General features: G+C 44.4%; 3 protein-coding genes across 4 annotated transcripts; 1 reads left to right on the forward strand and 2 right to left on the reverse strand.

Moving 5' to 3' along the window:
- The first annotated feature begins 848 nt into the window (after nt 1–848).
- man2c1 (mannosidase, alpha, class 2C, member 1) lies at nt 849–13844 on the forward strand. The gene is made up of 26 exons (XM_079743118.1): nt 849–986; nt 1134–1259; nt 1349–1472; nt 1550–1620; nt 1952–2129; nt 2242–2431; nt 2535–2641; nt 2753–2863; nt 3104–3196; nt 3758–3874; nt 5136–5231; nt 5346–5491; nt 5723–5846; nt 6035–6156; nt 6248–6333; nt 6433–6588; nt 8978–9057; nt 9149–9243; nt 10958–11062; nt 11150–11306; nt 11457–11600; nt 12133–12242; nt 12463–12542; nt 12917–13059; nt 13412–13515; nt 13711–13844. The coding sequence occupies exons 1-26, from the start codon at nt 886–888 to the stop codon at nt 13823–13825; spliced, it is 3081 nt and encodes a 1026-aa protein (XP_079599244.1). The 5' UTR covers nt 849–885; the 3' UTR covers nt 13826–13844.
- A 195-nt stretch (nt 13845–14039) lies between these two features.
- neil1 (nei-like DNA glycosylase 1) lies at nt 14040–16759 on the reverse strand. The gene is made up of 10 exons (XM_079743119.1): nt 16628–16759; nt 15803–16281; nt 15586–15705; nt 15298–15406; nt 15140–15227; nt 14858–14979; nt 14740–14767; nt 14573–14634; nt 14285–14491; nt 14040–14150 (listed from the first exon to the last, which is right to left on the reverse strand). The coding sequence occupies exons 2-9, from the start codon at nt 16240–16242 to the stop codon at nt 14324–14326; spliced, it is 1137 nt and encodes a 378-aa protein (XP_079599245.1). The 5' UTR covers nt 16243–16281; nt 16628–16759; the 3' UTR covers nt 14040–14150; nt 14285–14323.
- A 3049-nt stretch (nt 16760–19808) lies between these two features.
- Nucleotides 19809–22109, reverse strand: commd4 (COMM domain containing 4). 2 transcript variants are annotated; one of them, XM_079743731.1, is made up of 10 exons: nt 22063–22109; nt 21791–21860; nt 21589–21684; nt 21289–21360; nt 21115–21180; nt 20992–21031; nt 20771–20890; nt 20461–20541; nt 20175–20351; nt 19809–20068 (listed from the first exon to the last, which is right to left on the reverse strand). In XM_079743731.1, the coding sequence occupies exons 3-10, from the start codon at nt 21589–21591 to the stop codon at nt 20028–20030; spliced, it is 600 nt and encodes a 199-aa protein (XP_079599857.1). In that variant the 5' UTR covers nt 21592–21684; nt 21791–21860; nt 22063–22109; the 3' UTR covers nt 19809–20027. The 2 variants fall into 2 exon arrangements, with proteins under 2 accessions (XP_079599857.1, XP_079599856.1); XM_079743730.1 differs by lacking the exon at nt 21791–21860 and having other exon boundaries at nt 21589–21764; nt 22063–22092.
- Between the last annotated feature and the right edge of the window lie 95 nt (nt 22110–22204).

Here is a 22204-nt window from a genome sequence, read left to right on the forward strand (position 1 = left end):
CATCAACACTGTTGTATCACATCACATTCAATGCTCGTTATTGCTGCTTGATGCTATCCTGTTTCAGTAGCATGTGTTTTGGCACCATATTTAGCTATAGAATAAAAATAGTGTCTCTGTAAAGCAATACAGTAATGCCCTTCTAAACGATGTTTGCATAGATGTCGCAATAATACATTTATTTTTTGTCATGTATTATTTTCTTGAAGGAATAATACAGGTGTTTTATCTATCTAATAATAAAGAATAATGGTCAAACAAACCCCTACGTTTGCTCTATTTTGATATGTTGAAATAGTTACTGATAATAAAATTACGCGATGTGTCACCTTATGTTAAATAACCAGAATAGATAAGCACACACATACCTAAAGCGTTAAATTATTCATATTTTATTTATTTATTTAATGATCAATGCCAGTCGACCACGAATAATTGATGAGCAGAGACATCTAGCGGCATATTTACGCCATTACATTAATAGTGGAGCGATCCTTCTGGCTAGACGCTAGTGATGATAGACATTGTAAACGCAGATTTAAAGTCAAAGTACGATTTCCTAGCAGCTAAATACATGCTGTAGGATTAATTAGAATAATTTTGTATTAATTTCATTTTAAAAACCAAAAGTAAACCATATCCATTTTAAAACCTTTTTGTATATACACGAATATTTGCGACCCGTATACTTATTTCAACATACCTTATACTTTAACTTAAAATATATGTTTTCTAATAGTATCGGGAATATATTATTGAGCTAACACAAATAAATATTTTAAAAAACTCGTTATCGAAATGTCCTGCTTGAGTATCCGTACGCAATACGTGTGTTTTGGTTTGGAGACCGTCAGTATTGTGTGTGCCAGCTAGCAGCAGCTCATCATGTACCATCAACCTGTCTTTAAGAACAGAAGAACTCTGCTAGAGAGAGCAGAAAAGTTCATATCAGAGATCTATTTTACAGACTGCAATCTCCGGGGACGGTATGGTTCTCGTCTCACCACTCTTTACCTGCTGCAGAATAGTATTGATCTGATCAAATCTGCACAATAACCCCAATCCATTGTGTTTAATGCATGGACTGTGCAATAATTCTAGGTTTAATCCTAGTTTGCGACTCTTCTCTGCAGACTCTATGGGGACTCATATCCACTTGGATTTCTGACTTCATTCCTTTCCTTTAAACGGATTCCCTTCTCAGAAGCTGTCAGTCAGAACTTTACTCCTTATAAGATTGGCGATACCTTTGGACCAACGTAAGTCGTTTACACATGGCTGTTTATTGCTCTCTCTTAAAACGATTGCACGGATAAAATAAGTAGGTTTACAACCACACCTCTTTTAGATGGTGCACTTGCTGGTTCAAAGTGATATTGAGAATACCCGAATCCTGGAGGGGGAAGGAGGTCCATCTTCTGTGGGAGAGTGATGGAGAAGCGATGGTTTGGAGAGATGAGCAACCAGTCCAGGTAGATATACACACACAGACCAATAGTGTATCACTGTGGAGTTCAACAGTTCACTGACATCTTAAGATGACTTGCAGGGATTAACTAAAGAGGGTGAAAAGACCAGTTACATCCTATCTGAGTGTCTGGGAGATGATGACCCACACAGGTGAGATGTCCCCCACTCACAATAGGGCTAGCCTGCCATTTTGAGAGGGCTTAAGAATTGTACTATGATAGAATCTTAAAACAACATCATTATAGCTAGGCTAATGAAAATGTTGTGCAATGTGAAACACCATGACCAACGGTCCACAATATCATCCAATGAAGCCAAATCATTTCATGATAAATGACTGATCATCATTAATCAATAAACCGAAAAAAGTTAATTAAAAAACACTAACTCACATTTCAATGCCCCCATGCTTCCAAAATAGTTCATTGCGATGTGGCGTTACGATGTACACGCCCTATACCATGTTGTTTCCTTGTTGTAGCGTCACCCTCTACGTGGAGATGGCCTGTAATGGTCTTTTCGGAGCTGGTCAGGGGTCAATGATTGCAGCTCCGGATCCCAACAGGAAGTACTCCGTTCAGAAGGCGGAGCTGGTGGTGCTCCACCGGGACGTCAGGGAAATGCTCACTGACTTTGAGATGATGGTTGATATCGTGAAGGTAGACTCCCGATACGATAATTAGTCTCAGTACGATGAATACAAAGTCATTGTACCTAGAAACCCATATCAGCTGCTCTCTGTTCATTGAATCCTCCCTGCCCCGTCCGCAGCAACTGGGGGAAGGAGAGCAGCGGGGCTACCAAGCCCTGTTCACCGTCAACCAGATGGTGAACCTCTGTGATCCTGCCCAGCCGGACTCCTTCCCCAAAGCCCGCGCTCTAGCACAGAGCTTCTTCACCCAGCGGAATGGAAACAGCCAGCACACCGTCCATGCCATGGGTCACTGCCACATCGACACAGGTCTGAATTCATGTGTCTCCTAGAAGTTGTCATAGGGCCCGTTGAACATGGCTAATAATGCCTTTAAATCGACGGGTGAGAGTGACTGTGTGTGTCTCCGCAGCGTGGCTCTGGCCCTATGAGGAGACCATCCGCAAATGCGGTCGGAGCTGGGTGACGGCCGTACGTCTCATGGAGAAGAATCCTGATTTTATGTTTACGTGCTCTCAGGTAGTGCATTTATAAATTAGTGGGTCAGGTTTCTGCATGCCATCAGTTATTTCATGCCGTTATGAAAGAGCAGAACTTGGACTGTGGCTCTTTGTCTGAATGGATTTCCAGGCCCAGCAGTTCCAGTGGGTGAAGAGCTGGTACCCAGGACTCTACTCGCAAATTCAGCACTTTGTCAAGAATGGCCAGTTCATTCCGGTTGGAGGTACATGGGTGGAAATGGCAAGTTTCATTTACAAAATAACCACGCCTCTACCTCTTTATCAGAGTAGTCTGAGTCATGAGACAGGCGGCCTTCCAGTGCGGTGTTCCTAGTCGAACTTCCCTGCTCGTGGCCATGTACTTTCTGATTGTTTGAAAGCATACTAAGACACAAGCAAGCAATGATAGATCCTTGGAAAGTTTGGGAAATAAATAACATAGTTGCTGAGGGAAATTTATAGTGTCTTCTTCATCCAAAAGGATGGCAATCTTCCGTCCGGTGAGTCCATGGTCCGTCAGTTCCTGGAAGGCCAGCGCTTCTTTCACCAGGAGTTTGGGATCTACTGCAAAGAGGTCAGGCGTCCTTCCACTGTTCCATCCTCCTGCTGTGTTGAAATAGAGGTTATGCGTATACAATAGTATGTTGGTGCTTTTCCATTGGCACTTTTGGCCGTATTGAACCTTACTGTGCCCCGCTGATTGTGCTTTCAACACTGTGCTAGTCTACCAAGGACACTGTGTGATGGGGAAATATGTGAAACATGTAACAATGTGTATACATGACTAACATGAAATATATCTTCTCTCAATGACCAATTGAGCTAAGGAAAGAGAACGTCGAACGTCAAACTGAATTCATCATAGCGGATATCGTGATTCGTGTGTGTGTCACCATCCGTCGGAAACAACCGAAATATAGTAAATGCGTATTAAAACAAATGACTATACATCTGATGAGGCAATACAAGTGCTAGTGCTGTTGTATTGTCAGCTCATCACTCAAAGACAAACCTTGAAGGGGGAAGCCGGGTTGTAATTGAAATGCAAATCCGAGCTGGGCCAGTATGGTGTAGTGGTAAAACGCTTTGTGTGTGTGTGTGTGTCTGTGTAAGAATACCTCTCCTTGCTCTCCAGTTCTGGCTTCCAGATACTTTTGGATACTCAGCACAACTGCCTCAGATCATGCAGGGCTGCGGCATCTCCCGATTCCTCACCCAGAAGCTGAGCTGGAACCTGGTCAACACGTTCCCTGTGAGTAACCCCGCCCCTCCCACCGCAGAAAACACAGCAGGGCAAAGAGAGTCCTGAAGGAAACCTGTTTCCTTCCCCCTTATTCAGCGTGTTCTTTTCTCTATTCACCAGGGGGCCCGCAGAGGTATTAAGAGCCTTTAAAGAGTCTTACATTTTAAATGTCAAACTAAGGCCTTAGAAGAGGCCCATAAATACCCTGAAATACGTATTAAAGGAGACATTATGGCATTTTCATAAACATAGTATTTGAGTTCCAGAAAATATGTTTTTGAAGCTGTTGCTGGATATAGCTTTTAGGAAAAAAAATATTGCCTACCGCTATTCCCCTCTGTTTCAGTCCCTTCAGAGTGCGTTGTTTCTGGTGTCTGTAGCTTTAATGCAAATGAGCTGCTGCCCATTGACCAATGAGCTGTCAGACTGAACCACAGCATGGAGGAGAAGGGATTGTTGCCGTTTGCGGACTTCTGGAGCTCTTAATCTATATTATATAATATAATATAATAATATAAATATTATATATGGGTATTTATATAATATTATATCTAATATCACGGCCAAAAGCTATGTGCGCCTCGGATGATATTATGAATCATAAAGACTGCGTCCGACGTCTCTGGCACTTCCACAACAAGTAAAGAGTCTAGTGGGGGATATCTCGGATATGGTTGAGAAGGATTTGGGGAAAGGAACTTTGGCCTTGACACTCTGAAGTCCATGAACCGCGACATGGAGGAGAAAGGGATTGTACTCCGGGAGCTTGGCTGCCGGACTGCCGCTGTCGAAGCCGTTCGACCGACGCCGAAGCTTCGCCGGCAGTCCGGCAGCTCCGGCGATGTACACCGGGAGCTGAACTGCCGCCGAAGCTTTCTGGCTGCTCCGGCAGGTGTCCTCCGGGAGCTGAAAAGTCTGGCGGGGGTAGCTCGGCGGCAGTCCGGAAGCTCAGCTCCGAGAGTACAATCCCCTTTTCCTCCATGTCTCCTCTTCCGGACTGCTGCCGAAGCTTCGGCAAGAGTCCGGCAGCTCCGGCGGGGGGAGGCAGTCCGGCAGATTGTAAGGGTACAAAGGGATTGTACTCCCGGAGCTGAGCTGCCGCCAAGTTCCCCCCGCCGGAGCTGCTTGTGTGCTGGTCCACAAAATCTTAGCTATGCTCTGATTGGAGGGGGTTGGGGAAGTGGGAGGTAATATTCAACTGTGCCCCCTTCCTAAGTAGGAGGGGGGTGGAAACCTGCGGTAACCCTAATTAATCTCTTTTCGCCTGAAGCACAACACATTTTTCTGGGAGGGTCTGGACGGCTCCCATGTCCTCACCCACTTCCCGCCAGGAAACTCCTACGAGATGAAAGGCAGGGTCGATGAAGTAAGCTGGCAGTTTACACATGCTTTCACCGGGGTGCAATATGGGTAAACAGTTAGTGTGGGAGAAACATTTCAAATGTTTTTATTTCCTTGTGTCTCTATCCTCCTTCCCTAGTTGGTTAACACTGTGAAGAATAACAAAGACAAAGGCAGAGCCAATCACAGTGCAGCTCTGTTTGGCTTCGGCGACGGAGGCGGTGGACCCACGCAGCTGATGCTTGACAGACTGACGCGGGTTCAGGATACAGATGGTCTTCCAAAGTCAGTTCCTGTTATTCCCTGCCTCCCCCTCTGAATCCTTAAACAGGCTGTTCCAGACAAAACAGTGTAATGTCTATTCTCTGGGCAACCATGTCATTACATACGTAATGTGGTTGTGAGTCTCCTGTGGTTCCATGAGGGACCTCTCCATACAAATGGGTGTGGTTCAATGAGTGACCACTCCATAGAAGTGGGTGTGGTTCCATGAGTGACCTCTCCCATGTCCCCCAGGGTCCGGATGTCAACTCCTGACCAGTTGTTCTCTGAGCTCCTGGCCGACTCCGCCCTGCTGTGCACGTGGTCCGGGGAGTTGTTCCTGGAGCTTCACAACGGCACCTACACCACCCAGGCCAAGGTCGACGACACCTCACTCCTTACAGCACAGCACTTTGTTTGAATGCTATTGCTATTGTTGTTACAAATGATATTGGCAACGGATATTTAAGGGGAGCCACGAGATGCGAGGGTGACGGATGTTAGAAACAATGTCATAATATAAAAGTAATGTCATAAAGTCATTATTGTTGATGTGAATGCTTGTAGATAAAGCGAGGGAACCGGCAGTGCGAGTCTTTGCTCCATGACATCGAGGTGGCCAGCAGCTTGGCTCTGGGCCAGGACAAGGCATTCCACTACCCTCTGGAACAGCTACAGGAGCTCTGGAGGTACCGGCCCGTCTCTACTCCTAACCTCCGTATGGACCCAGCTGTTCCAACGTTCACTCTGTTCTCACCCTTTTCTCTTTTTCCCTTCCAGACTGCTCCTTCTCAACCAGTTCCATGACGTGATTCCCGGGAGCTGCATTGAGATGGTGGTGGAAGATGCGCTCCGATATTATCAAGGTACATTATTTTAGGGATGAGTTTGCCGCTTGTTTCCTCACCGCGTCAGCAGCCCCATTTGGGAAATGGAAAAGTTGAATGGTTCATCGTCCGTCTTAGATATTCTCCGTGTTGGAAGCGGTCTTCTGGGCGATGCCTGTAGACACCTCGGCCAGAGGGAACAGAATGTGGACTCCCCCGCTGTGTTCAACTCCCTGCCCTGGGAGCGTAATGAGGTGGTCCAGCTCCAGGAGGCCACTGGTCCACCATCGCTAGGTATGTTCACATCATGACTTATATCATTGTTGTCATCATTGTTATGGTCCAGCTTTGAGATTACAGCAAACAAGGAAGCACTCATGAGGGATTCAACAAAAGAAAGGAATAACTCTGACAAAATGTAACCAAATGATCAAAATGCAGTATGAGGTCAACTAAACTAAACAGCAGTCAGTGTGAAGTCCCAACCCTGTGGTCAAGGGCGAGGGGGATTCTCGACTGCTCGGATGGGATGGGCTGGGCTGGGCTTTATGCATTCCTGGCGAAGTGGCCAACTGTTCCCAATTCCAGTACAACCCAGCTCCACTACAGAAGGAACCACACACTAAAAGACAACACAACAAACATGCCCTGGGTCGTCTCACCCCGCCCATAAAGACAGTGTCCCGACAGGAACTCTAACCACCAACTATCTTAAACTCCAACAATATACATAATACATTTAGCATACTGCATAAAGACTCGCCATAAAAACAAAACGATTAAGACTGCATGACTAAATCAATACTTAAAATACTCAAAACACAAAGACACTTCAGCACTATGCTTATTTCCTTCCTCCGCCAAGCATTTGGAGAGAGAGACAGACTTAAAATAATGTACCAATGACTGGCATCTGGCTCTTGACAGGACACCCTCAACTATATCGTCTTTTCCTTCAATCTTCACCTTTTAAACTAAGGCCTATTCAATTTCTTAGAGTCAAACTCATCACTCTTTCCAAATCCTCCGCCAGCAGCCATACTCCACCAGCCCCCACGAGACGGGCGACCACCTGCAGTTTACAGGATGTATCCCAGCATGGAGCAGCCAGGAGCATCATAGAGGATCTCCATCACAGTTCTAAAGCAGTACCTCTGAACTTTTAGGTCTACCTTTTAACGATTCGAGTCATGATGAAGCAAACCATCCTCCCAAACTGTTCCCTACCAGATAGTACTGTGTAACAAACACACACGTGAGAGCTATCTACCAATGTGCTCTGCAATGGGACGCACGGGTGTAACACAGGTGATTTTATCCGATTCACCCTCTATTCTCTCAATCAGCAGTCATATGCGCACAGCATGCATGCATCAAGGGGGTTACCATTTGTTGCAATATTTCCTTAGCGTGTGGTAAGCAAATTACTGGTATGTCCTGATGTGCCCCGACTCATCAAGACTCTCCCACAACATTTCCAACAGTTGTGTTACACCATCGACGGGCAGAGTCTGGCCCGCAGCCTTGTAAACCTCCCCATAAAACATTTCTAAATAGCGCACAAGTTTATATACCCACACATGAATCACAGACAGGTATAAAATAGCCTGTGTCCCTTTCCTCAGAAAAAGCCAGAGCAGATGCCAGGATAAACTAATCCTGGCATCTGCTCTGTGTCACATACTATGGTCACTGGCACCTTCCCAACACTACCAAAAATATAATTTAGAAATAAACGGAAAGTAGGACCTTAAATCCGGCTTCTAAACGACGGATGGTACACTACTCGGCCGATAAGCGACCAAACCGGGAAATGGTGCAGCTGAAGCAACCAGCTTCACATGCTCTCATTCGTACGTGTTTCGCGACTCTAGCACAGCGCAGTCTCTCCTGGAAACCAAAATAAACTCTCTGGTCAGAGTGGAATTGTTTAAACGGAAGGCCCAGAGAAATACACCCCCACAGCAGGGCCATTTTCTTCCATAACAGCACAGGCATAACCACAGGCCTCCAATCACTACCTCTGTAGGGGTAACGGATAATCATCTGCCAGCGCAGAAGCCTCCGCTGCAGTTTTTACCTCCTTCTCACTTATGTGCCCTGAAATTTGCTCCGGGACTGTGTTTAGAAACTGACCTTCCTTTTTAAACTAAGTCACACAGATCATCAAAACCCTTCACATCTGATGCAGAACACCGTTTATAAAAGTGCATTATCAAACCGCGCCCAAAGTAAAGATATTGTTTGTCACCCGTTCTCGAGTTTCTATCTGTTGGTGGTAAGCCTCGGGTACTAGTTCACACGCCTTCAGCACAGCTACTTTAACCTTTCGATAATTGCTACTGTCACCTGCAGTCAGCGAGGAAATAGCCTCTTGAGCGCGCCCAGTCAGAACACACTGTAACAAGCCTATAGGGGTCAGACTCAAGCCAGGCCCTCACCTCTGCAACACTCTATTCAAAATATCGCTGGAATTATCACAGCCTTGAAAAGACTCCCCGATCTGAGATATCACACAACTTCCCTTCCGTAATTCGACTCTGCCTCTCTCTTTCCAAATTTCCAAATTTCCAAATTCTGCTTGCTGGCGAACCCTTTCCAATTCTAATTCCTTCTCTTGCTCAAACTGCATCCATGAAATTTGTCCCACCGTACGTTCTACATAATCCCATCTCCTTCCCAGCTTTAGTGAAGGTTCCCAGCATTGGCAGGGCCCTGGTAACGGACACACAACCAGCTATTCCAGTTTCTGTCACGGTTCAGGTCAGTGGTCACACGGTATTCAGTGGGGTTGTTTTGGTTAAAGCGATTATTAAAGAGTTCACTGGTCAGTTAAACCTCTGACCCATCTCAGGCCGATGGAACAGTCCTCATGGAGAATGGGATTTTGAAAACGATCATAAACAAAGACGGCAGTTTGGCATCACTGTGTTTGATGGAGAGCAACAGGTAAGATTATCATATGTATTTTTTGTTTTTATAATAAACATACAGTGGGGCAAAAAAGTATTTAGTCAGCCACCAATTGTGCAAGTTCTCCCACTTAAAAAGAGGAGAGAGGCCTGTAATTTTCATCATAGGTATACCTCAGCTATGAGAGACAAAATGAAAAAAAAAAAATCCAGAAAATCACATTGTCTGATTTTTTTTTAAGAATTTATTTGCAAATTATGGTGGAAAATAAGTATTTGGTCACCTACAAACCAGCAAGATTTCTGGCTGTCAGAGACCTGTAACTTCTTCTTTAAGAGGCTCCTCTGTCCTCCACTTGTTACCTGTATTAAGGGCACCTGTTTGAACTCCTTATCAGTATAAAAGACACCTGTCCACAACCTCAAACAGTCACACTCCAAACTCCACTATGGCCAAGACCAAAGAGCTGTCAAAGGACACCAGAAACACAATTGTAGACCTGCACCAGGCTGGGAAGTCTGAATCTGCAATAGGTAAGCAGCTTGGTGTGAAAAAATCAACTGTGGGAGCAATTATTAGGAAATGGAATACATACAAGACCACTGATAATCTCCCTCGATCTGGGGCTCCACGCAAGATCAACAAAAACAAACAAAAATCCCAGAACCACACGGGGGGACCTAGTGAATGACCTCCAGAGAGCTGGGACCAAAGTAACAAAGGCTACCATCACTAACACACTACGCCGCCAGGGACTCAAATCCTGCAGTGCCAGACGTGTCCCCCTGCTAAAGCCAGTGCATGTCCGGGCCCGTTTGAAGTTTGCTAGAGAGCATTTGGATGATCCAGAACAGGATTGGGAGAATGTCATATGGTCAGATGAAACCAAAATAGAACTTTTTGGTAAAAACTCAACTCGTCGTGTTTGGAGGAGAAAGAATGCTGAGTTGCATCCAAAGAACACCATACCTACAGTGAAGCATGGGGGTGGAAACATCATGCTTTGGGGCTGTTTTTCTGCCAAGGGACCAGGACGTCTGATCCGTGTGACGGAAAGAATGAATGGGGCCATGTATCGTGAGATTTTGAGTGAAAACCTCCTTCCATCAGCAAGGGCACTGAAGATGAAACGTGGCTGGGTCTTTCAGCATGACAATGACCCCAAACACACCGCCCGGGCAACGAAGGAGTGGCTTCGTAAGAAGCATTTCAAGGTCTTGGAGTGGCCTAGCCAGTCTCCAGATCTCAACCCCATAGAAAATCTTTGGAGGGAGTTGAAAGTCCGTGTTGCCCAGCGAAGGCCTAAAAACATCACTGCTCTAGAGGAGATCTGCATGGAGGAATGGGCCAAAATACCAGCAGCAGTGTGTGAAAACCTTGTAAAGACTTACAGAAAACGTTTGACCTCTGTCATTGCCAACAAAGGGCATGTAACAAAGTATTGAGATGACCTTTTGTTATCGACCAAATACTTATTTTCCACCATAATTTGCAAATAAATTCTTTAAAAATCAGACAATGTGATTTTCGAGATTTTTTTTTTTTCATTTTGTCTCTCATAGCTGAGGTATACCTATGATGAAAATTACAGGCCTCTCTCATCTTTTTAAGTGGGAGAACTTGCACAATTGGTGGCTGACTAAATACTTTTTTGCCCCACTGTACATCATATTTTCACAGGTACTAGGCTTGTGTGTACTTGCCATCACACATTGACTCATTGTCCTCCGTGATACCCTGACATTTACAGAGAGGCCCTCTCTGACGGCTGCCATGGCAACCAGTTTGTGATGTTTGACGACGTACCGCTTTACTGGGACGCCTGGGACGTGATGGACTACCACCTCCAGACCAGGTGCCAGTCCCCCCTGTCAACCATGTGTGATGGCTGCTGAGCCTAGCGAGGGACGGAGCCTTAACGCCAGTGTGTGGCCCCCTACAGGAGGCCAGTGACGGAGGTGGTGGAGCCCGTTCAGGTGGTGTCCTCCGGGGGCCTCCGGGGCAGCGTGAGGTTCACCCTCCGGATCAGCCCCAAGAGCACCGTCACCCAGGAGGTGGTGCTGGACGCCATGAGTCCCTACGTCAGGTTCAACACGCAGGTGAGCTGCACTGCAGATGGGTGCTGGAGTGTCTCAACTCTCCCCTCTAAGAGAAGAACATCAGAATTTCAAGTTCAATGCCATGAACAAAAAGGTTTATCCATTGAAATAGGGGTCAAAGGTCAACTTTTACCAATTGCTGCATTGCAGGTGGAGTGGGCGGAGTCACACAAGTTCCTGAAGGTGGAGTTCCCGGTGCGTGTGCGCAGCCCCAACGCTACATACGAGATCCAGTTTGGCCACCTCCAGAGACCCACCCACAGGAACACGTCCTGGGACTGGGCCCGATTCGAGGTGACCAGAGGGGCATCCAGCCCGAAGTGGGGGGGCGGATCAAAAACCGGCACTGAACGGTTGACCGCAGTTTGACTCCACTGTGTGTGCGTAGGGGTTAGGGAGTGTTGAGCCAAGTTCTTTGAGGCTGCAAGAGGGACAGCTGGCCATATGACAAGTGTAGCAAGGTCCGTGCTTCACGCCTCCTAGGTGACTTCTAACGGGCTCCTCCAGACAAAAGGATGAAAGGTGTTGGGTATTAAACCTGGGCAGACTGACTGCTTAATGTGCAACAGGTGTGGAGCCTCACCCAGCCCCAGAGTCCAATCAGACACAGGCAGCCGAGGCTGCTTAAACCAGCCTCAACCACACACACTCCCACAACAATGTTTATGTCCATCGTCAACCGCTTGTTTATGTCCAATCAATGTTCAATCCAGAAAGACATTGGAGCAAATGTCTGTAATATATATCATAACATTTGGTTGAAATAGAATATGATGAAATGTGCTTTTCTGCTATTACATTTGTATGATTTTTTTTCTGTTTAAAGGTATGGGGTCACAAATGGGCTGATCTGTCTGAACACAACTTTGGAGTTTCTCTGCTGAACGACTGCAAATATGGTTATTCCATACATAAGAACCTCATGACTCTGTCTCTGTGAGTTGTCCCTAACCATCACACATACCAGCATCACAAATAGCTTTTCATTGATGGTACTAAATGGGCTGTTAAATGTCTTTCAAGTTCCACTATCTAATCAGTAGTGTATTTCCCTCATATTGAACAAATCTGGATAGGATATAGCAAAACACGTAAAATCCGGTCATTTAAAGTTAATAGAACTAGCTCTTAAGTGACAGGTCAATGTATTTTCTAGACTTCGAGCACCCAAGGCCCCTGATGCCAACGCTGATATGGGCGCTCATCTCTTTACATACGCCATCATGCCACATGCAGGTAAGTTGAATGAAATGTAACTTTTGTCCAATACTGCAATGCATTGATCACTGCATATGGTTACAGGCTCCAATAGTGGAACTGCGTTGGTTTGAAGAATTAATGAACAAATGCTCCTTATGTTATGTTGTACCTTTCACTTCCTTGACACAGCGATAGTTACGAGGCACTAATCAAATGAAGCTGGATGCATGTCCAATATGTTTGAGAGTTTTGAGCTAGTAGTCATCCAAAGTGATGCTCATAATAACTTAACATAATAACAAGTCTATCCTAACCTCATGCTCACTAGTGAACCCAAACCCGATCCCTTGAATGTTTAAACTAAATTGATACGGCCCCTTGGACTGAAGTGGTGTTCTGCTGTCTCACAGGATCCTTCCAGACGGCCGGCGTCATCCAAAGTGCTTACAACCTCAACTACCCTCTGAGGCTCTTCAAGACCAGCGGTGACACGGCCTCGTGGAGCGCCTTCTCCGTCGACGCCGCCGCCGTGGTCCTTGAGACCATCAAGCAGGTAGAGGTGTTGCGCTCACTCTTTCCCCAAGGACACAATTAAATAAAGACAAATTGAATACTCTGATTGCGACCCAATTAACACAGCGTAAATCCAAAAGACATGGTGTTGGACAGGTAACCCTTGTAGGTGTGTAATGTGTTGAGACCGAATATGGCTCGTGTTTTTGCATCATCCACCTGTCTCAGGGTCGAAGAGGACGAGAATCTCTGACCTTTGAGTCTGTTTGCAGAATTAATACACTGATCATAATGAGATTAAGATCAATACATATAGATGCATACCAGATCAATGTATGGGTTAATGTCTAATTAGTGTCTGGCCCTGTAATAACTGCTCCACCTCTCCCTAGGCTGAGGACTCAAGAGGCACTCTACTGGTTCGCTTGTATGAGTCCCACGGCAGCAGTGTGACCACAATGCTCCGTACAGACCTTCCCCTCCAACAGGCCTGGCAGTAAGTATTCCTACTGCTCCTATATGATGATGGGTCACACGCTTTAGACAGATGCGTAGGTAGATGAAGCAGCAGCTCCTGAAAGTACCACATGACCCAGAAGAAAAATGTATGTGCCCGGACCAGTGAAAAGCCGTAGCATTTAGCCAGAGTATGGCTTCACTGATACTGTTTCTTATTCTCAACTCCTTCCAGTTGTGATCTTCTGGAGCGTCCGGATCACACTCAGCCAGCCCAGATGACCTCAGAAGGAATCACTCTGGGGTTCAGTCCTCATCAAATAAGATCACTCCTCCTTGTTCTAAAATAAGCACGGCTGAGAGTGACTCAAAGAATTAATCAATAAACAACCAACTTATTTTGACACAGTTGTGATTGTAATAGTCCTTTACAAGCCATTACGTTCGGACTGGAATTCCATTAATTCATCATGTCGGTAGCCATGGGTTACTCCCTACTTTGAGAGGACTTATCTTTAATGTTCTGTTCCCTAAACACTGCAATCAGTACTCTGAATCATAGGCTTTTGTAAAAGTGAAAAAGCTTTAATGTTTATGAACGTGTTTCAGAAGGAGAAAAATCATGGTCACATTATTTTCCTGGTCCATTTGGGTCAGCTTATTGTCTCTTTGTTTCTGTAAAAGAAAACCCTTTGAGTACTGCATCATACTTAATGTGTCCTTGCATTTTGATCTAACAACACATACATAAATAAAATCTATTAATGGATGCCTTTTAGCTATGCTTGTTCTTACTCAAGTTTTCTTACCAACGATACTTAAAATAGTGAACATCCGCTCTTCCCGCCTTAGCGTGCCTCACTGGTCTTGTTACTCCGCAAACATCTCGTGTTGTCAGAGGTGCGCGTCACTTCCCCCTCTTGTTTAACCTTCCGTTTCCTCAAGCCAGTCTTGCTATTTGGGGCTTCCTGCTTGACACCCTTTTCTGTCTTGATTTTAGGGACAATTTCAGCAACCTGGAAAAAAGGACTTTGTTCAAGCACAGATATAAATATTTTTTAACACCCGTAAACAAAGGGTTTGCCTTTTCTCCTGACCGTGGCGGCATTGTAGTCTTCTTCTTTCTTCACTCTCTTCTTTGCTTTTGTTGATTTGCACTCTAAGGAGGGAGAAGGCAACTATGGTTTCTCATTCAACTCTAAGAATAACCACCCTAAAAAAGATGATAAGTATTATAAAATAGAGTTTTGTTTGCCTCTCTTACCTTTGGGTGCCATGGGGCCTGAGTCACCCTGAAATTAAAAAAACACAATTCATTAGTTAAACGTTTTTCCTTGAATTGTTCCATCAAGGACAACCAGCCATGATTTCACCCCACTCACACTGAACCACATGGTTCTGCCATTGTGGTCTCTGGTGCTTTTCATTCCGGCCACATAGTAACACCGCAGCCAAGCCTGGAAGTCGGAGTGGTCGGCCTTCTGGGGGTCGTAACCTTTCCCACCTTAGAGAATTAACAGTATAACAGCAGTCTATCAAACTGCGGCACACTGACCATATTTGACTTTGCATCGATAAATTCGTAACCACATACATTTTAGTGATGGCGTGAATTAATTTGTTCGTAACCTGAGAGACAATACAGCAAAAGAAAAGCTACATACCCATGTTCACGACCTCCAGAGGAACGGTGTGGCACAACCTCAGTAGATCAGCAGATTGAGACGTGCGTTTCGACTCCCTGTCGGAGGTCTTTGAAAACAAAAGCGTTGTCAATAGTCAGTTATTGGTGGATCTTGGCGATCAGAGACTGCAAGTTTACCTTTTGGTCACCAAGCTCTTCTTTCACAGGGGTAGCATCTGCAGCCAGATCCTCTAGCTCAAGGCTTTCCAACACAGTCCTTGCCTGCACAAAGGGTGGAATGCTCAGCCTGACAAAAGAAAAGGGACACTTATTTTTAGTTAACATTCTTAACTAAAGCCTATCCTGTTCTTAATCATGTATTCATAGCAGTGGCCCCTAGAGGATTTGGAGAGGAAGCAAAACACAATGTTGTAATCTTGTTTATTGTTTTCAAACTTGTGAAACGAGTCATGCACGCCCAATAACCTGAAAAGGATCTCTGCCCGCAAGTAGTTTCCAATGCCGTTGAAGTAGTTCTGGTTAAGCAGGGCCTCACAGATGGGCCTTTCGAAAGCCCGGTTAGACAAATTGGAGAGCACCTTTTTTCTGAAAGAATAAAAACACTGTTAAGGTCACAATAAAAAGATCGGCTGAATGGCTTTTGATCTTGATCTGATGTATTCATCAGTCCACATCTGCTGACCTGAAGCTCTCGTACTCGAACATGACGCAGGGCCCCCGGCCACGCTGCCAGCTGCCGTTGGGCTGCCAACTGCCAAACCTGCGTGTGTCCACAAAGCTCAGCACTCGGCAGGGCTTTTCGTTGGAAAAGAAACGCAAATGGGCATGTTTCGGCAGCTCATCCTCTGTTGTGAATCGGAAATAGCCGGACATACCGAAGCGGAAAACGATGTCCATGGGTTGCTCTTTGCTCCCCTCCTTGACATCGCTCTTCATAGGTGTTAACGTGAGCTTCACTTCCTTCCCCCTGGAAGAAGCTTGGATCCTATAAGCCTCGCAGGTGAAGGACACATCACAGTTCTTGCTCACTGCAGATTTTGTGACTGGGCCTGTGAACACTACTCCCTCACACACTTTGTTAACAAACAGACTGGCCAAGTGCAGCTCTGGCCCTTCAGGCATGTTGGTAAAACAATGACGGTGAAGGAGCTGAGAAGTTTTCTGTAATGGACACAGGAAGAAGGATACCCATTAATCACCATGACCACAGCTCTGGCTGTTGTTGTGCAATGGAAGTGTGTGTGTGTGTGTGTGTGTGTGTGTGTGTGTGTGTGTGTGTGTGTGTGTGTGTGTGTGTGTGTGTGTGCGCGCGCGCGCTCGCTACATCACAAAACTAGGGTAAAAATGGTCCGCAAATACGCATTAATATGTGGTATCGAACACCAATACACCGAACTTGTATTTAACTATTTGGAAACGTGACCAGAAATGGGAGAGCTGAAACCCTAACATTTATATGCCGATCAACAATAAGTAGAAAAATGTATTATAACAGCAAACAACGTACCGTGCATTGCAAATGTCCAAGACACTTATGGGGAGCTTAACACAGGACTCGTGAAATATGTATCAGGAAGTTCTGGAACACATGTTATAAAAACAGCCTTGCATAAACTGCAACTCGATTCGTGGGCGACACTGGTGCTTAGCAGATCTCGCGGAAAGATCGCGAGATATACACAATATTGTGGCGACCACGGGTGTGGGCGCCATGTTCCGGGGCCGCGGGGATTCTGGGAATTGGGGTTGTCAGTTGACAAAAGGGGTTCTGTTAATTTATTCTGTTAGGTTAAGTGGGGTTAACGGGTTTGGGGTCTTTATTGGTTGTGTGTTAATTGTGTGTTGTTCCATTGTTGTGTGATCGGGACCATTAGTGAGAGTGTTGTGTGTGTTGGTCAGGTGTCCCGTGTTTCTGTTATGTTCGTTGTTAATAAAGGCAGTCCGTAGTCGTGCGGTGTATGGGGCACGGAACTGCATAATTGTTCAACCTGGGCTCCCGTCTCCTCCTTCCCGTGCTGCTCGCCACAATATGTTAATTCTGTGCTGTGATCATAGAAACAGGAAGTAACCGGGTATCATTATTCTTTAATATGTCGATGGTCCATGTCCCAGGGCCAGAGAGAGAAGAGTTGCGACCATGGTTGCGACACTCAGTAATCTCGCCGGCGAGATGGTCGAGAAAAATATGAATGGGTTTCAATGGAGAGAAAGTAATTATTTGCTGGTCCCAGTCTTTATATGCCCTGGATTACATATATGTCGTTTTTGGATTTAAATGATATTTTTTCATGCAAAGAAAACCTAGTGAACAGTGTTTGATAATGTTAGGGTTAAGGTTTTGTGTGAGGCCGCTTTGTGAACTACAGCTCTTCACTGCTCTCGACGCGAATGATATACGTCACCACCCGCACTTGGAACTCCGGTACAGATATGGCGATCTCTCTGCTCCACTGCACCGCTTTTTTCCAAGGGGAGGATAAAAGCATCGAAAGAGATGAAAAACATTATAAATCGGGCCATGTGGAGAGTTTCAGTTACGCCGATGATGGGGAGCTTGTCGGTCTTGTCCACGCCAGTCGCAGGGAGCGTGACGTCACATACGAGACGTGTAGTCTTTCTCATTGTGTTTTCTCTACAGACTTTAACTGAATAATTGCACAATAAACGGTCCAAACTTGACAAGAAAAATAATCATTTAAATCCACGAACAACATATGTGTAATCCGGGGCGTATAAAGACTGGGACCAAAAGATAATTACTTTCTCTCCATTGAAACCCATTCATATTTTTCGATCTCATAGGTCCCAAGGGCTCTACCGGAAAAGGCGTGACTTCGCCACTCTATTGTAGCATCCACAGCAACAAGGCCAACATCAAACATCCGACATTCTCTGCTAACAAATAGCAATGGATGATGGGAACTAAGGGAAACAAAACAAGCGTCCTTTTTTTTAGGTCCAGTCAAAGCTTTTAGGATGGCTATGGCCCAGTGTGCACAGTTTAACATTTATCGTCAACGACAGCACCGAATAGCAGTGTCAAGTGGTTCCTCGATAGATAGGCCTACGAAATCAATTTAGTTGTTTACTCTGCCCCACTATAGGGCATAACTTGAGTTAAGATACTTTAACATCGAACGCAATTGTTTGTAGTGACTTTTACCATGTCAATATAAGATATACCAATCATGGAATTGTACAAATTTTATTTTGGTGTAATAGCGAAATTGTTTTAATTGGTATCCTTTCCATGGAAACTGAACATGTTGTAGGACATGGTGAAGGTACCTGTAGAATTATCGAATACTTGATAATTGGAGTACGGCGAAGGTAATTGTGTGTTCCTGAATCTTAGGACGCCAGACTTCCGAGTCGAAAGTCAAAGATCTCCCAGCTTTCTTGCGGCATTTCTCGAAGGCACGCCCCTCGGAGAGTAGACCGAGAGCAGTGATGACGCTCTCAACAAAATTGCTGCGCCCGTGAAGAGATTTTTTTCTTTTTTGTATTTGTACCAAGTATTATTATTATAATGTTGATTTTAAATGCTCTTACATAATTGATTACATTGCTATTTTATTCCGGTCACCAATTTATACATTGCATGGTCTTGCTGTGCGTGCATTTGTGTGCGTTTGTTTTCAGGCTGGTTTGCTAAAGAGGCTGATGTAGCTAACACTTAACAACGACTAGCCAATTTCATGCCACAGTCAAAGACGAACTGGAACGCTATGAATGCTCGGAGACAGGAAGTGATGTCCGCCACGTTCCGTGCAACTCGGAAGGCTGGCGTCCTTCCGAGTTAGGAAGGACGCCAGCCTTCCGAGTTGCACTAAGTGACAAATAATTTCACGATTAACTAATCAATGACCAAATCACCATTACTACCTAAAGGCTTGTACATCATAATGCATCATGGGATTTTTTGTTGCCGACACTAAGATGACTCCATTTTGAGAGTACTCAAGATTAATAGTTGTACTAAACGTTGTAGCAATGTAAATTCTAAATAAATGTAAACAATCCATATGCTAGGCTAATCAAAACTTTGTTTTGCCACATCTCACAGGAGAAACATTGGCAGTTTCAAACACAACTATATCGATCCATGATGGCATAATCCAAGATTAATTACTAAACAATGCCAAAACACTATTACTACCATAAACATTCATATTCCCCTATACAGTACAAATTGTCGAACATTGCAATTTCACATCACTTTGTACCATCCCTATAACATCTCTATGCCTCTAAAGGCTACTTCCGGAATGAAGTCAACATAGCAATGTGACGTGACGATGTACAAGCCCTGCAAACCTCTAAATACATCTTATAGTATGGCGAAAGGATGGTGCATGCTCTTCACTAAGAAAGGGGTTCCGACAGAGGGTTCATCTTTTCTGCCTATTGAATTATAACGCCACAGTGTTGGGTCATAGCCATTTGTAGACACACCACCCCTTGTTCCTAGAACTGTTTGTCCATTCTGGGATTCAGTAGAAACATGGCATCCCCTGTGGAAGAGGCTCGCTCCCTATATGCAGATGTAAAAGCCTCATTCTAGGGTAAAAAAAACACTTCTTAATTTCATGTGACAATACATTAATTAAAACATACTTAGGAATAATGTATTCCCTCTCTGCAATGTTTTTTCCACTAGATGGCACTAAATACTACACAAATCAACTTTAAGCATAGTTTTATTTTAAAAAGTCAGATATTAATAAAAAAAACATTTACAATGTTAAATTTGCAATGTCAGTTCAAGCATGAAATGACTGACAATTGACAGAGATAGGCTATAATGGCAAAGAGAAGAATACAATTTGCAGTTTATGAACAAAAGATGAGCATTCATTATTAATGGATATAATGAAATTGTATCCAATATTTCAGGCAATCTTTCTTCATTGTAGTGCATTCATCATAGCTTGTGCTTGTTTTAGCTCTATGGAAAGAGACACAGACCCACACATCAGATTAAGCCCAAACTTCTACAAACAAAATATATAAAAATAGAGACAAGAGCTTATGTAAGCCATAACAAAACAAACCTGTAAGCAAGACCCTGAACTTCTCAGCAGAAACAGACACAACAGTGGTCTCTGCAGAGCCGGACTCTGCTCCCTGCGCCTGCAGTTTAAGATGCACAGTTGGCTCGTTGACCTCCTTCAGCTCACTGGAGCTGAGTATGCAGTCCACCCGCCAGGACACAGAGTTCAATCGGCTCACTGAAACACACGGGGCAGTGTGAAAATCCGACGGGGCCCCATCATGTAACTCGGGCCGAAAAGTCATTTTTGTTATGGTCCCCTTTCTCCCGAGGGCCCGAATACTCACATCTAAGGCTCTTCTCACGAAGTTTGTCCTGCAGTGCACTGTGCTTGTCTTCATAGGATTTACAAAGGCCTGTGGTGTGCTCTGAGGACAAGGACAAGGAGAAGAAAATGAATAACTGCGTTTCACCCGTTCTTCCTTGATAGGAGCAGTGGGCTGCCACTAAGTGTGCAGACTGGGAACCAACTCCAGTTTTTCACAATGTGAAAACGATTTATAAAATATCACATTATAATTAATACATAGAGGTAGTAATGTACATTGCTAATTTTTCTTTTGTTGCTAAATACGTAGATGATTTTATCCGACTGACCTTTTGGCAGGCCTAGTTGCTGGAGTTCACTTGATAGACTTTCACTCTCAACGTTGTGTTTTGCTGCACTGGATAGAATGAAGCTGAGCACTGCAACGCTGGCTTTAATGTCTCCACTCTCTGCAATGTGGACGGATGCATGCAGTGTAATTACTGAATGGGGTAGGCCTACTTTTGCTTTGTTGGTAAAGCGCACAAAATAACGCAAGAAGTTGACTTACCAAACTTTGCATCTGCAGTGAGCTTTGAAACCTTTTCATACTGAAACGATAAGACAGGGCTAGAGTTATCGACGCCAATAATGTGTATCTATTTTAAGAGTAAAACGATTTGTATTTACTTACATCAATGCCCTCTCCAAGCAGATCTTTCAGTACTTGAGCACAGAGGAGTTTCATCTTTACACTTGACTATAATATCGGGAAGGATGGAACATTTTAGATTTACGCCAAAAACATAAAGAACCAGTGAAAGCTGACATGTCCTCCCTAGCAATTAGCACTTACACCAGCACTTACAATTTTCGCCAACGTGCTGATCTCCGCAAGAACCCAGTCCGGGCAATCCAAATCGCCACAGAAACGAAATCGCTGAAACAAATAAACCAAATATATATAAGTTATTTTGTAGCAAAAGCGTTCATTCAGACACATCGTTCGTCTTGCAGTTACAAGTAAGGATGGCTCCCCTTTTATTAAGTGGAAAAGCGGTAACACATACGCATATAAATGACAGTTTATTATGGGATATATAGATGTATATATATATACATTTCCAAAGAAATAACGATTATTATGATAAACTACAACGTTACTTGCCATGGTGGTTGTTTTTATGTCAGCTGATTCATACTCCGGAAGTAAAAAAGGAACATTCTTTGATTGGTAGGTCGAAGGGAAGGCGGGTCTTCAAGCCTTGATGACACCAATGGTCGATGCGTAATCGATATTTCACTCATTATCAGGAACAACAGTTATGCCTCTTGTGAAAGTGTCTATGTTAAATATAAATAAAACTCACTTTATGGGTAAAACATCGGTGGAAAACTGCATGCTGAGCAAGGGGAAATGGACAGACCTGACTATAAGGGCTGATTATGTAGTGGATTCGTTAGATGTCATAATGCATAATTCATTTATAGATATAACGCTATATAAAATGAGTTGAATACCATTTATTATAATATTAATGCTAGTACAAAATGAAAAGCTGCATTGTGTTAAGGATAACCTGGTAAGTAGACCTAGCCCTAAGGAATAACGCACACCTATGTTTCCTAATCTTCTCAATACCTCGTCGGCTCCGTCAAGAAAGTTGAAAAATATTCTTTTCAGGCAGCGACGGATCCGTCATACAGTCAGATCGCGTATGCTCGGGTTTGGCTGACGCATGCCTCTGCAAAGACTACTCCCCCATCCGTCAGCCACGCCTTCC

This window comes from Pollachius pollachius, assembly GCF_949987615.1.
Source record: "Pollachius pollachius genome assembly, chromosome: 9".
Classification (NCBI taxonomy): Eukaryota; Metazoa; Chordata; class Actinopteri; order Gadiformes; family Gadidae; genus Pollachius; species Pollachius pollachius.

Bases quoted from the DNA above. Each gene is read 5' to 3' on its own strand.
- man2c1 (XM_079743118.1), top strand. From the start codon at position 886: ATGTACCATCAACCTGTCTTTAAGAACAGAAGAACTCTGCTAGAGAGA. The intron at 1,473-1,549 runs GTAGATATACAC...GATGACTTGCAG, and splicing joins GAGATGAGCAACCAGTCCAG to GGATTAACTAAAGAGGGTGA. The intron at 12,243-12,462 runs GTGAGTTGTCCC...TGTATTTTCTAG, and splicing joins AACCTCATGACTCTGTCTCT to ACTTCGAGCACCCAAGGCCC.
- neil1 (XM_079743119.1), bottom strand. From the start codon at position 16,242: ATGCCTGAAGGGCCAGAGCTGCACTTGGCCAGTCTGTTTGTTAACAAA. The intron at 15,706-15,802 runs GTCAGCAGATGT...TTATTCTTTCAG, and splicing joins TTCGAGTACGAGAGCTTCAG to AAAAAAGGTGCTCTCCAATT. The intron at 14,492-14,572 runs GTCAGGAGAAAA...CCTTTTTTCCAG, and splicing joins AAGACTACAATGCCGCCACG to GTTGCTGAAATTGTCCCTAA.
- commd4 (XM_079743731.1), bottom strand. The intron at 21,032-21,114 runs GTAAGTAAATAC...TTATCGTTTCAG, and splicing joins TGCTTGGAGAGGGCATTGAT to TATGAAAAGGTTTCAAAGCT. The intron at 20,352-20,460 runs GTGAGTATTCGG...CGTGTGTTTCAG, and splicing joins TCGTGAGAAGAGCCTTAGAT to TGAGCCGATTGAACTCTGTG.